Raw genomic sequence first — 14,294 nt, forward strand, 5'->3', positions numbered from 1 at the left:
AGACAGATGGCCAGCCATGCACCATACACTACAACCCATATGAAACAGTAAACCAGCAGGGATGTAACAGAAAAACTGAAACTTTTGCCTAATTACAAATGCTGTAATAATAACGATAAGCCAGTCATTCTAGGTCATGAGAATTCTCCTCCTCGGTGGTTATGAAATAGTCTGGCAATCCCAGTCTATTTCATGAGTTCGTCAGTGTGCAGACAGCCACCATCCTCTGAACTGTCAGACTGGGTCTGAGGAGCTGCTAATGGTGTTCCTACAGTATGAGGCTAGTGCACTCCACTGTGAGAGAGAGAGAGAGAGTAGAAAGAGGAGGTTTGATGAGAAACTATGTTGGGGGTTATGTTGAGGAAGCTCCCAGTGCAGCTCTCAGTCTCTTTAAATCATCTCACTGATTCAGAGTCCTCTTAATAATGTATACATAAGCTGAGGGCAGGTTTTCTCAGGCTTCGGAGCCAGCAGTTAGACTGAAATCTCAATGCACTGCACACACTAGGCCCATAAAGTAAATTAGGATCACTGCGCAGTTAATCACTAAAGCTGCTGCTTGGCAGATCATTTTGATATTCCGAAAAAATATTCCTTAGTTGTCTGTTTCATTATATAAATCCTTGTCAGGTGCTGTATTATCAAATATATTGAATCTTATCTGTGTTTCTCTTGATTATATTCCAACATCAGCTATATTGACAGCACTGACTATAAACCGTGTATGTATGGGCCATGTGGAGGACAGGTGCCCGCTTTACGGCCCTGCAGACAAGCAAGTTGGCAGTCTGACTGTTACCACCTCCTTCTCCCTGCCTCTGCTGCCAACAACCCTGGCACATCTGTGCCTGTCCAGTGTGTCTTGTGCCAACTACCCCGCTCTCATTGTTCTCTCCTGAATGCACCCAACGCCCATGGGAAAGAAGGCTGAACACAGTGCGACACAACCTACACAGCCTGTTAGATAATCTGAAGACATGAAAAGATTCTCTTAGCCTAGATTCTAGAAACAGCTTTTTGTCTTGCAGCAAAAACAAGGAAAACACCCGATGGGGATTTTATAAAATTCTTCCTCTATCAGTTTCTGTTTCTAGAGTTAAACATTCACTGGAGTGAACAAAATCTTGCATGAGCATAATAACCTTTTAATATCATATATAATAACCGTATTGCTTTTCATGTGAAAACCATCATAATTTCACTTAATTCAATTTACTGATTTATTGATTTTGATTGCGTACGTACTTGTCTGTCAGTATGGAATATTTTCCTTGTTTTAACTATCATCGTATCGCAATTATTGCAGGAAGAGGGAAACAGGCACAAGACACTCACAACATAGCCAGTGACAATATGAAAATGCTATGATCTCCCATCTGTTATTTGTACTTTCCTTGTGTGTTATTTGTCTCCACTTGTTCACACACACACACACACACACACACACATACTTGTACTTCTATCTTTGTGAGGACACTCTTTGACATAATGCATTCCCTAGCCCCTTACCCTAACCTTAACCATCACAACTGAGTGCCTAACCCTAACCCTGACCCTAACCTTAACCTAAACCTAATTCTAACCATAACTCTAAAACCAAGTCTTAACCCTCAACATGTGATTTGAAGGTGTCTCAAAAAGTGAAGACCAGCCAAAATGTCCTCACTTTCCCATAATGTCCTCACTCTGTTAGTAAAATACTTTTTTTGGTCCTTACTATGTAGCAAGTACAAGTACACACACACACACACACACACACAGACCTACACGCACAAAGTTAGGGAATTAAATGTGTCCTATGGAGAAATAGGATTGGGGAGCATTGATGATATGTATTTCCAGAGTGGAGGCGGTGATGTGGCCAATAGCAGATTTATCAGGGTCATGCAGGCTGGCGAATTATTCCAAATAGGGGAATCAGTCACCCTCTCCTTTGATCTCTCTGCTGCCTGCTCTCTATTTTTTTTTTATCCCTCCGTCTTTCCCCCCTTACACTCTGCAGATAGCCTGTTTTGTCCTTTCTTACTTTTATCTGTGTAGGTGCAACAGCAGTGTGAGCATGGGTTTTTACCTGTTTTGTCAGTATGGGTGCTGATACACACACACACACACATTTTAATATTTCTGTACTGAGGAGGACCCTCGCTGACATGCATTCCCTGGCCCTCCATGTCGACAATTACAACTACATGCCCAAGCCAAACCCTCACTCTATATTCTCATGGTCCAAAACTCACAATCGTCCTCACAAAGATAGACCCATAAAAGCTCATGCACACTTCCACATGAACTGTAACACCAAGTCTTCTGGCGGTGTCCAACAGGCTGTTTAAGAGCTCTGATTATGGGCCCTGCAAGCCTGGTAGGATTCCTGGCATGTCAGAGGGTTTAACAACATCCAAATCACTGTCCGACCGCTCTCAGCTCTTCCAGACTGGCCTGTCTGTCACTCTGTGTCACACAGACATTCACACAGATCAGTCTCCAAGAGCCGGTTTGAAGAACAGAGGGAGCAGATATGGCAATACATATGGTAACACTGTTTTGTCCTCACATTATCACACATATAAGTAATGTGCGATAATTATCTTTAGCTTTACTTAAGGCAGCAGCTTATTTTCATTTCTGAGTGTTGAGTGTTGTTTTTATTTGTCTGTTTATCAGTAATCAAAGATGACGGTACATCATAATTTCCTGAAGCCAAAGCTTATGTCTCCAAAGTGCTTGTTTTGTTCAGCCAAAAGTCTACAACCCAGAAAATTTTTTATTGCCATAATATGAAAGAGAGGAAAGCAGCTGTGCACAAAAGCTGTGTGTTTGTTGTGTGCAGAGTAGCTCATAGTGTGTATGCTGTGGTTTTATTATGTCATGTGGTTGTCTTTTTCTGTTTGAAATACTTATGACTTACTGTTTTATTAGCTCTGGCTCTAATGCAAGGTTTTGTGAATGAGTAGAGCAGAGCCTAGTGGGACTTCATACAAATATGCACTTATTCACAAACTTCACAAACCCACTTATGCACAAAATGTTGCAGGTCACACAGACACACTCCTCCACCATACAGCGATTTTTCTTTGATTTACAGTGTGAGAAGGTCCCCAAAGAGAGGTTTAAATTAATGGGGGTAATTATACTCTGGGAGAAGAAAGCAGCCACACTCACACTGACAAACACACACGTACATGCACACAGAGTCCCTGATGAGACAGTCTCTGTCTTTCCTTCAAGGACAATAGCTCCTAGCTGTCCCGTCTGATCCTCAGCTCCGGTCACTACCTCAGATTTCAGCTCCTCCTGCTGCTGCAGAGACATGTTGTGTTCCCTGGTCAGCCAGTCTCTGTCTGTCTGTCTGCCAGAGTCTGGCTGACCCACTGCCAGTAACAGTCCCCATGTTCAAGTTCAGACTCACTGGGGAGCTGCAAACATTACTACTGTGCAACTTAAGCTCTCAGTGTGTCATTCCTTCCAAACAAAACACACACAAAGCTTACACAAAGAGGCACTGACATAAGACCAGGTATCAGCATGTGGTATACTGTCATGATAAATGCAGTCAAGAGGCAGAGTATTAGTCATGTTGTTAGTGGCACAGCCCCAGAGGAGTGGCTGCTTTCATCTGTCAATGGAGGTAGAGGTTGGAGGAGAAAGCAGCATCAGAACCTCAAACCTCTCTCATCACAACAAACAGCATCGAGGATGAACTCAGCTTAAAAGACAAACTGAGGAAACTGAATGTTTGTACTTCTGAGAAGTGACTGTGTGTTACAGAATATGTGAGACATTGTAATTTGGAACAACACACAAAAACTCATCACTTCCAACTTATTAGTACTGAGACATAAACACAAATGTTTTTGTATGATAGTGGAGTCAACCTGCAATGATGAGACCAAAACAACCCACCAGCTGGAGAACCAACAGGCACGAGGCCACTAACTCGTTTCTGGTGGTGTAAGAATAGATGTGTGCGTGTGTGAGCAGCAGCTTGTGCATTCATACATGTGTATATTTTTGGTTTGTTCATTGGAAGAAACTTACAAGCCTAACTAGATGTAATGATGCAGCCCTTTTCCACCTCGAGGCCCACAGATGCGCAGCAGAAGGCAGCTGGGCTTCAGCTGAGGCAGCACTTTCCCTCAGTCTTACAAAGTCAGTCTCTCTCTCTTTCTCTCCCACTCTTTCTAATCCAAACTTTGGAGACTGCATTTCCTAACACCGTATTCCTCCATGTAGCAGCCATATTGTTTTCTCTGATCACAGGCAGTGTTGACATAAAGCTTGATTAAAATGCAGAGGTGTCAAAGAATGGCAACATTTTCATGTGAAAATGTGGAGGCAGGTAGAAACAAATTGCAGTAGGAAGCAGAGTGAGGAAACAGCAAGTAACGGGGCGAGAGAGTAGCTTAAAGCAATCCCGAAAAGGAGAGTGGCAGAGCTTTAAGTCCCGGGGGAATTTGAAAGCCACAGAAATCCAGTTGCGGATATTAAGAGGCTTAATCTAAGAGCTTGCTGAGGCTGAGTTTTGCTGTGTGGGCCCCATCACTATCATCCTTGACAGAGGTTAAAGAGGAGACGAGGGGGGATAAGGAGGAGAGGAGGAGAAGGCAGATGGGAGCAAAGACGAGAAGAGGGAACTGTGTATCATTATGACAGCCTTGCATGCTTTTATATGAGAATTAAACACTGACAGATGCACAGGTGCGTGTTTTTGTGTGTGTATATGAGCCCTCTTGTACTGCTGTTCGTAAGTGACTGTGTTTTTCCATCCAGTCCAACAGCATGTTTTTATACAGTCAAAGCCAGGGAGCATGTGTCAGATGTGAGTGGAGGAATCAGAGTCTAGGATTCATTGATTCTATAATTAGACACAACCAAGTAATCCAACTCTGGTGCACGAGTCAGGATAACATAAAGCAACACGCTGAAATGAAACTCATTATCATCAAGCTGCAGATGTCTCCCAGGAGAGGAGAAGAGAGGAGAGGAGAGGAGACTGGCAGGCAAGTGGCGGAATCCCAGCTGCCTGTGTGACATTCTTTTCTCCTCTGTTGGCATTCCTGCTTCATTTAATGTGAATGTTTTAGTTTAATGAAATGCTTCAGTGATGTAAATTCTACAAAGCCCACAAAACCATCAGTATCGCAGCATTTCCCGTTGCACTTGGGCGCTTCAGACTTCTCACCTTGTCAGGAAAACCAGAGTGTCTGTCCACAGCAGTCACTGAAGCGTCCTTATCGGCCCTAATGCTGCTTTTTCTCACAGTTTAGAGATTGTGTGTTCCACTGGGAGGGCACATAGCTTTGCTCTGTTGGAAGAGAAATAATTATTTTTGCAATGCAATTATGGCTCTTCATGCTTTTCGGATTCAGTGGCACATTCCAGGAAACAACAGCACACAATTTGTAATGAGCTACACATTTTTTGCTGCCTCTTTCTCTTTTGTTTTTATATTAATATAAGAATATTACCTCGGACATACCTACACAATTATCTTACATTGCCCAAACAAACATAGAGTATAGTACATATGAGTCATAATTAAATTACTTGTATATTTATCTATGTCTGTCTTTTTGTGTGTGTAGGAGGCATAAACCGGGCCGGGGCGGCAGTGCCGACGTTTCTGCGGACCCCCACCATGATCCAGCCCCACCTGGACATGAAGCCCTTCCTGCAGTTCCCCATGGAGACCGCACCTCCTCCACACAGCATGAGCCTCTTCCACAACTTCAACACGGTGAGAGTTAATGCAGACACACAGATACAAACAAACCATAGATCACCTACAGATTTCTGAAGGGCTGTTTTGCAGCTTAGAGTGAGCTGCTCCACCCTCGCCATCTTGGCAGTGCCTGACTTCGCCTAACTCCCGGCTAATCCAAAAATGGGCAAAGAGGTTGGGTATGTGTGGAGCCGAGACTTCGGTGCTCTCCTGTCTTGTTTAATAACTCTGGTGCGCACCAAGGCTAATTAATTTGCTTGCTGGTTAGCTTGTTAACTAAGACAACAAGCCAGGTATGAGGAGGGATACCAATACTGCTAATTAGTGCTAACATATATAAAATATAAAAATATATATATATACATACATAAAATACCAAAGAAGCAAATTTGTCCTCATGTTGTTAGTCAGTAAACTACACAAAAAGCCATATTAATGTTTGATATTTGCATGAAAACCACAACCACAAACATGGTCGTGAGGTCATGTTCAGTGACTTGAATTAGTCGACACCAAGTAGACCGAGCACCTAGCTAACTGCGACAGCACCCACCTGTCAGTCAAAGTGGCCACGCTCTCAGTTATGGATAACTTTAAGCCTTAATGAAATTTAAATGGGGGAGTAGGTATGGAGACCAAAACTGTGTTTTATACCAGGCTGTAAACATATTGATTTTTTTTTTTTTTTTTCAACATGGGAGTCCATGAGGATTTTTGAGCTGACCTCAAGTTGCATTTCAAGGAACTGCATTTTTTTGCACTTTGGTGTTGGCTGCATTTTTCATCCCTGGAGCTTGACACAAACACACACACATACTGCAGTCTTTTAACTAACCCAGGGCAAAAAAGACTGCTCCACAAAATGTGGGAGCCTTGAACAGCATGCAGGATATTAAGGTTGTCATAGTAGTGGCTGCCTATTTAACTTCATGACACTGTTAACCCACATGTAACATATACATTTTAATGCTTTAATAAGCTTTAAAGTGTGTCTTGAAATTGTTAAATTTCTGCTATACCCACTGAAATGATATATTTCTGTAAGGGAAGCAGGGCATACCTAAGACTGTATTATTTCATGTACACACACTGTCTCCTATTCCTTAAATCAAAGTCCTGAGAATTAAAGAGGAGTGCTAAGGCCATCCTCATAGCTGTGCACTTCAAACACCACAGTTTGTTTGATGTGGTATTTATTTTAACAGAGAGGGATCTTCCTGTTTCCCCAGGCCCTGACTAACATCTTACAATTCAGATTAGACTGTAGAGACATTTGGCATTTCACCAACTCAGCATAATGTGCTGCCTGCTCCTGCAGACTCCATCAGGGAATGTCAACACATTTCTCATCAGCAATATGTAAAATCAGTGAACTTTGTATGTACTGTAGGGGGGGCAATGCTATTTCTGGATCATGTCTGCACCATTGTGATTCTCTGCATGTGTCAGCCTGGTATATTTGTCTGCAGTTTGCAAACGTACGATATAGCAATCTTGTGTAATTGTAAATATCTGGCAGGTGCATTGACCATGTTTGGTACTGCAGGGATAGTAACAGGAGTCCAGACACTGTTAAACAAATTTTAACGATACAGTCATTTTAATAGCCCTCCATGGGCCATGACATAAGTGGAAGCATTCTCACTGATCTTAAAACTGCAGTGCACCCAGCAGACATGGATTAATAGAGATACTGAAATTATGCAGGCACTCACTTTCTACTATTGCGTCTGTTAGCACAGCCCTGAAATCATTCTTGCTCGCTCTTTCTTCATTTTGTCTCGCTGCCTCTGCAGCACTCCCTCTGAATCTCTCCCTCTCCTTCGTTCTGTAACGTCCCTCTGCTCCCCATTTTCCTCCTCAGAACATTAACTACGCCTGAAGGTCCACAGGGATGCTGTGAATGTTAATAACTGTTGCTGCTGATGACTGCGAGCCAGCCCTCAGTGAGGGGTGTTTTACATCCCTGTGGCCAGGAGATGGGGCCATAGGAGAGGCTTGGAGGACATTATGACCTTATAGCTCAACTGCATACTGGAACAAACATATGGACAGGACTTCAGTGTTTTTACTGCACTGCATTCAAAACAGTGGGGAAATGACTGACTGACACACTCAGTCTGATATTTTCGTCAGTATTTGACTCGGTGGCGCCTGAAGTAAAGCGCAGAGTCAGCTGTTTTATCTGCAGCATGTATTTTGGAGCCGTAAAAATGAAAAAATAAAGATACAACTTTGGCTGCTGCTAATGATGGCTCTGTCTTGATGTTTTCATAGACAGGATGGTATGGCCCTCAGCTCCCTCAGAGATGTTTTTATGTTTTGCTTAGTGTTATGTAGCTGAGTAAATTTATACAGGAAGACCTAGAGTAAGGGAGTAAATGTTTGCGGCTCTGTTTACATCACTGACGATATTTTATGGCTTGTTGGGCTTTTAGGCTGAAGCATGTTTAAACAGTCAGGGAATGGTATTCTGCTTGGATCTCATCTCTTTCACATAGCCGTGTGAATGGTGGGTGAACTACAGGATTATTTCACATTAAATATGCCATTTCTAGTGTCTTTGATGCCTCCTGGTGTCTTCCTGCACCAACGCACTGTAATAAATATGGATATGCACAATATTTCAATGAAGACACAGCATAATAGCAGCAATAACACTGAGAAATGTCTCTGCACCGAGCTGGCAGCTAGTTACTCTACCGTTCCCTTTTAATAAGTGATCTGTGCTGAGTTTGTACAGTCTTAATGAGGCTCTACTTTACGTGGAGGGTTATTAGCCCCACAGCAGAGGGATGGCCTCTCCTAAAGCCATATACAGCTTTAATGGTCCTTTAATGTGATTTGTTCTCTACCTGCTTGTCTCAGCCAATGTGCCTCCAGACAGTGACGAGGCTGAATTATTTATCTGCAGCAGCTGGTCATGATGTAGACGTACGTTTGCATACTTCCAAGCCATGCCGCCTGCCCTCATGTGGACTTGCTGCAAAGTCAGGAATATCCGATGAAGGTGTCTAATCATGCTAAACCTTGGCCAGACTTGTTGAATCTCACCTGCTGTTGGTCCTCTTTTATCTTTATTTCACTCTCTTCTTCCTAAACAACTCACTCTCCAACAGTGTGGGTCCTCCTTCATAACACTTTTATTTCAGCACTAATCTTCCCAGAGTGAATGATGCTTTTTATCGTAGCTGTTGCCGCTACAGGTTTCAGACTGAGGCTGCAAAAATAGTAACTATTTCAAATATGTTGTCCAGTTCCTCATGGGGCCTTATGTGCAATTAAGTCTGGCTGAAAGGCATCCCATCTTAAAAACCACTGTAGCAAGAAACCATTGTGTGTATGCATGTGTGGTTAGGAGGGATTGGTGGGCAGGGCGAAAGCTCCACTGGCTGATGATGACATTTGATAGATGGTGTGAACTTGGGGAAGAGGGGGAGAGTTGAGCAGGAGGAGAGTGGGACACACAATCCTGGCTGCATTTGGACAGATTGGGTATGCATGAAGAAGGGGGAGAGAGAGAGAGAACGAGAAGGGGAGGAGAAAACTGGAAAGCCGAGTGAGGGGGGGAAAAGCACTACAGGGAAGCGTGAGACGGAGCGAGAGAAAGCAGCTGAGAGGAGAGGAGGTGGAGGCTGAATAAAAGGGACAGGCACTTGTTAGGTAATGTCTCAGTGAAAAGAGAGGGTAAGGGAGAGATTTGAGAAAATCCTTAAAGCACACACTCTCTTGCAGCATCTCAAAGAGAAGCAGAGTGTGTGCCAAAAAAAGGAAAAACAAAGAAATCCTCGCTGGCAATGCATCACTAGGCAGAAGTCCTTTTTTTTTTTTTGTGAGTTAGTTTGTATTCTGCATTGATAACAGAGCAGAAGGCAAAATGAGTGAGGAAGGTGCAACACATATTCTAAGTCTCACACATGCTGAGACCCACACACACACCTCGGGCTGTAGTACACACACAGGAGGACCAATGCAGCTCCAAGCTTCTACAGACACAGAGGAGAAGAAGGTGAGTACCTTGTGTTTGGTGCTTTTTTTTTTTTTTTTTACCCAACTGTGTCTTAATTTGGGCACAACTCAGGAGAGTACTGCAGAACTTGTGCTTCAAAGGCTGTTTTTATCTGGCACAGTGCAGACTAGACTGTGACTGCCAGAGTGGTCCCACCGAGAGTCACAGAGCAGCGTGTTCCTCATTGCTTGAATTGAAACCTTCCAAATATTTCGTTGGAGGGAATTGATCAACCACGCTAGAGGAAAAGAAGAGAAACAAAGAGAAGATGAAAGACAGAAGAAAAAGAGCGAGGGGAGGGGGGGGGGGGGGGGGGGGGGGTAACGTGAGCGATAAAGAAAAAGAAAGTAAAATAAAGACCACAAAAGAGGATGCTGGTGAGCTTAGGTGCAAGCTATTGTGCAGTGCCAGGAGATGCTTGGTTTCTCCACAGAAGAGACTCTGTGGTAACAGGAGGGATTAGGGTGTTTGGGTCTTAAGGTCCTGTGGAGCTGCTGACATGACCGCTGAGTGACACTAAAGTCAGTGATCTGTGTGGTTTACTTACCTCTGCCAGAGCTCTCACCACATTCAAACATCTCCATGCTCCAATTGACGTGACAAGTTTCCAAAACTCACCCAGCTGAGGTATAAATATACGTATATATTATGTACTAACGAGATTTTCAAGATTGAATGGATTCAGCTATACAGTATTAATATAGGAAACACAGCCAATTTTAAATTCAATTGCTGATATTCTCAGAATTTGTCAAAATGAGTGAGTGAGTTTTGGAAAATCCCTCTTCAGTTGCATCATAGTGCTCTGATCCTATTTCGTGAGGACATGTTTTGGAGAGGATTTGGGTAGGAGGCTATGTGAACCGCCATCCAAAAAGGCTTGTTGGCAGCTGGACAGGGTTTTTAACAGCTGAATCAACTGGATGGATCATTGCTGACCCACACCCAGTATACTGGACTGACTGGCCAGGGAGAGGCCCATGATTTCACATGTACAGTTACTCCACCAGGTCTGTTCAGCCTCTGGATAAACTTTCCTCAGCGTGGTGGCGATGGGTCACAGCATGGACACCCACAGCATGGAGCTGCGGTGACATTTGGCAGATGTTGGAAGAATTTGATCAAAATGTTGAGTTTATTGATGATATAAATGGGTTTTTTATTGGACTCCTAGTGCTAAAGTGGTCACTTTGTTGGTTTCAGCTGGCTAATGCGTGGTCACCGCTGAGCTATTTTTGCCTTTGTTCAGACAGTTATCGTCCACCATCGTCATTGCTCAATATCATCCTCCCTCCCGCCTCCTCATATCCATCTGAATTCACAGCAACAGCAGCAGCAGAGCCGACTTTAGGCTGTTTCTGGGGAGAGTAATGGAGGGACTCATGGAATGAGGAGTAGGGTAAAGAGAGCCAAATGAGATAAGAATGTGTGATGTGAGGACGTCCGGCCTGGGCCTCTCTCTCTCTCTCTCTCTCTCTCTCTCTCTCTCTCTCTCTGTGGCTCTCTACCATTTCTCCTTTCCTTTCTCTTTCTATCTGTCCCAATTCATCTTCCTCTCCCACTCATTTGCTCCTCCAGATGGTGTGTTTCTGTCCCATCCTGTCACCCAGCTAAATGTCTTGGGTCTCCTCCCCTTTCACTGTTTACCCTGTTTCTTTGGAGTTGCCAAGTAACAAGCACTGTGCAGAAATTCTAATTGTTTAAGGTTGACTTAGGAGAATATTCATTTCAGCCTCTCTTTTCTCTTTGTCACTCCACAGGCCAGGGTCCATTTGTATAGTAGATGCGACTATGACTTAAGGTGTATAGCGTAAGGTAAATCTCAGTGATTGGTGAAATTAAATGTACAGATGAGCCAAACTGAGCCATTTTGAGTCTGTCATCCTCTCCAAACCAACAGGCTTGCATCAGCCTTGGAGGACTCTCTGGAACATTCCCTCACTGCCTTATGAATTCAAAACACACACTCACATTCATATCCATATTGTTCTTCAGGCCAGGATTTTTATTTCTCTTCATTCCTCTTGCATACCCATACAGTACCACATCACTTTCTAAATGTTGCTTGCTTTATCTGCAGACACAGTGCCAGACAGTTGTCTGTGGTGGAAATCCTCACCAACCATTGACTCCAGACTAATGCTAAGGTCAATTAACAATGATCGCTGGATAAATTCAGCTTCAAACCTAGATAAATAATTGGAATGAAGCCCTGTGAGATCAGTGCAGGCAAGGTCTTTTGTGTCTGGGACAGAGTTTAAGTGGGAGGCTTAGCCACTGACACATGCTAAAGCAAGTCAGTTAAATTTATACAAGGTGCTTAACACCACACAGATGATGGACGTCCTAGCTGAAACAATTAGCACAGGGACAGTATGAAGCTGCCTGCTGGTCTAGGAGGCAACAGGTGTTTCAGTTGTAGCAACATGCTGTCAACACTGCTGACTGCTGTTTGCTGACTATAAACACAGACATAGAGTAAACACTGGACAGACATGCAAACACTCAAGTCTGTGCACTTCATCCACCCCTGTCATGTTGTAGGTTTAGTCCTTTGGGCAGTAAAGCTGTAGGCCTCTCTCCTCCACACTGGCCTCTGCCATCACAGGGAGAGGTCATAGCACAGTGACCCCTCACCATCATTATGATAGATTGGCCTGTCAACTTTCAGCAGCAGGACTTTGGGAGTAGAGGGTTGTAGAATATGAATTATAGCTCACAGATTTCTTCTCTCCTCTCGTCTCCTCCCCTCTGTCTTGTCTGTCAGATGGACCCGGTGCAGAAGGCCGTGATCAACCACACCTTTGGAGTTCCTCTGGTCAAGACCAAGCGGCCAGTCATCTCCTGTAACGTCTGCCAGATCCGCTTCAACTCAGAGGTACCGAAACAGAAACTGAAACTAAACCCAACACGTACACAGTGTGTCTCTCCCTTCGTCTCTCATTAATGACTAGTTTTCCAACGAGGCATCAAATATGCTGAACTCTGCTCGCCATACACATACACCTTTTACAATCATATATCATACACATTTTCCCAAGGAATTTGTCTGAGGTCTCTCTATCCTATTTGCTCTTCCAAACAGCGGTTACTGACACAGAGGATGTGGTATGTTTGTTTGGGTTGTGTTTAGGCAGTTTTGACCCCGCTGGAATTTAATTTGTTTCAAGAGTGTGGAGTTAGTAGAAGCAATAATCACTGCAGCACAAAGCCTCACAGGCTGCTTCAGAGACTGGGAGCGAGAGATAGGCTTTTCTCTCTGCTTTTTCAAAGAGATTTTCTCTTGCTCATCAGCACTGACAGAGCTTGATTGAGATCTTGAACATGTGGAAAGTTAATTTCACATTAGCTTGATGTACAGTAAGAACATCTTCAGTATCAACTGCTTTTTTTCCCCTACACACCCCGCGCATAATTCTATCAATTGATATTAGCAGCATTATCATCTGTTTGTCCATGTGGTGTAGTTTATCTGCACTCATAATGTGAATTTAATGGCACGTTATACCCATGGGCAACTTGCATACATGACTGATGACAAATTAATGAAAACAAAAATCATATGGAAGTGTTTCATGTGTAGTGAAGCTAACTGAGTCTCAGTTTTTTTCTTTTTGCTGGAGAAGAATGAGGTACATACATGACAACATCAGCGCCAAATGTGTGTAGTGTATAATTTGGCTGTGATTGTCCATATTCAGTGGTGCAGACTTCAGGTCTAGGGCGTACATCCATCCACAATACACAACATTAAGGAGTGGACCGGTGCTATATATACTCCTCAGGTCTACAATCATGGTTTCCATGTGGTCAGGGAGCTGCAGGGCTGTAATCTTGAGCCTAGTCTTTGCACAGTTGTCTGCTGGATTTCTTCATAGGCACAGGAAACCGTTAGACAGAGATGTTTATACAAAGAAATACTCTGAGCACCACAGCTAGCAATCAAATAGTAACTTCTTTAGTTAAGACATATCCTGTTGGATAAAAATAGGGGGATATGCAGCAAATCTGTGTAGAATTAAAAAATTTGAATATTTAACTTAATGGTAAAATATTGTTTTGATGATGACAGCTAAAAGAAAAAAAAACAAGAGCAATGTTACCAAAGAAACCCTTAATGTCTCAGCATACATACAGAACCCAGTTTACTATTTTTGCTATATGTTGCCTAATATAAACAAAAATAATCACAATACTGTTCGTTGGAATGCAAAATAGAGCATCAGGATGTGCAGAGTGGGGTGTGAGGAATATTGTTTATACATAGCAGACTGGTCACACTCTGCCTCGCTCCTGGACAGATTCCTCCTCCTCACAGTGTTATTAACACTATGAACAATTGGACAATTGACTTGACATCTGGCTTCCTTGAGTTTTCATTTTCCTATCTTTAACCAAGTAAAATTTCAAGAGATTAAAATCATTTTTTTTCAAGCAAGACCTGGCCAACAAGGCAGCATAAAAAACTGTTACAATAATAAATGAAAATAATATGAATACACTAAGATCTGCATCATGAGGATGCCGTAGAAGAGTATATACAAAAGGCAGTTGAAATGCATA

The 14,294-nt window shown here is 43.1% G+C and overlaps 1 protein-coding gene across 3 annotated transcripts in view; it reads left to right on the plus strand.

Moving 5' to 3' along the window:
• The window catches only part of znf385a (zinc finger protein 385A), a 54,165-nt gene that overhangs the window by 21,785 nt on the left and 18,086 nt on the right, over window positions 1-14,294 (plus strand). For 2 of the 3 annotated variants that reach the window (XM_071476188.1, XM_071476187.1), the window contains exons 2-3: window positions 5,586-5,737; window positions 12,499-12,609. In XM_071476188.1, the coding sequence (XP_071332289.1) occupies window positions 5,586-5,737; window positions 12,499-12,609 (263 nt within the window). Of the gene's footprint in view, window positions 1-5,585; window positions 5,738-9,305; window positions 9,732-12,498; window positions 12,610-14,294 lie in introns of those variants that run through there. The other variant, XM_071476189.1, reaches the window with a different exon arrangement.

Source organism: Trachinotus anak, unplaced genomic scaffold, assembly GCF_046630095.1.
Source record: "Trachinotus anak isolate AG129_WGS33_773 ecotype Australia unplaced genomic scaffold, CSIRO_AGI_Tana_v1 ptg000004l, whole genome shotgun sequence".
In the NCBI taxonomy this organism is placed as follows: Eukaryota; Metazoa; Chordata; class Actinopteri; order Carangiformes; family Carangidae; genus Trachinotus; species Trachinotus anak.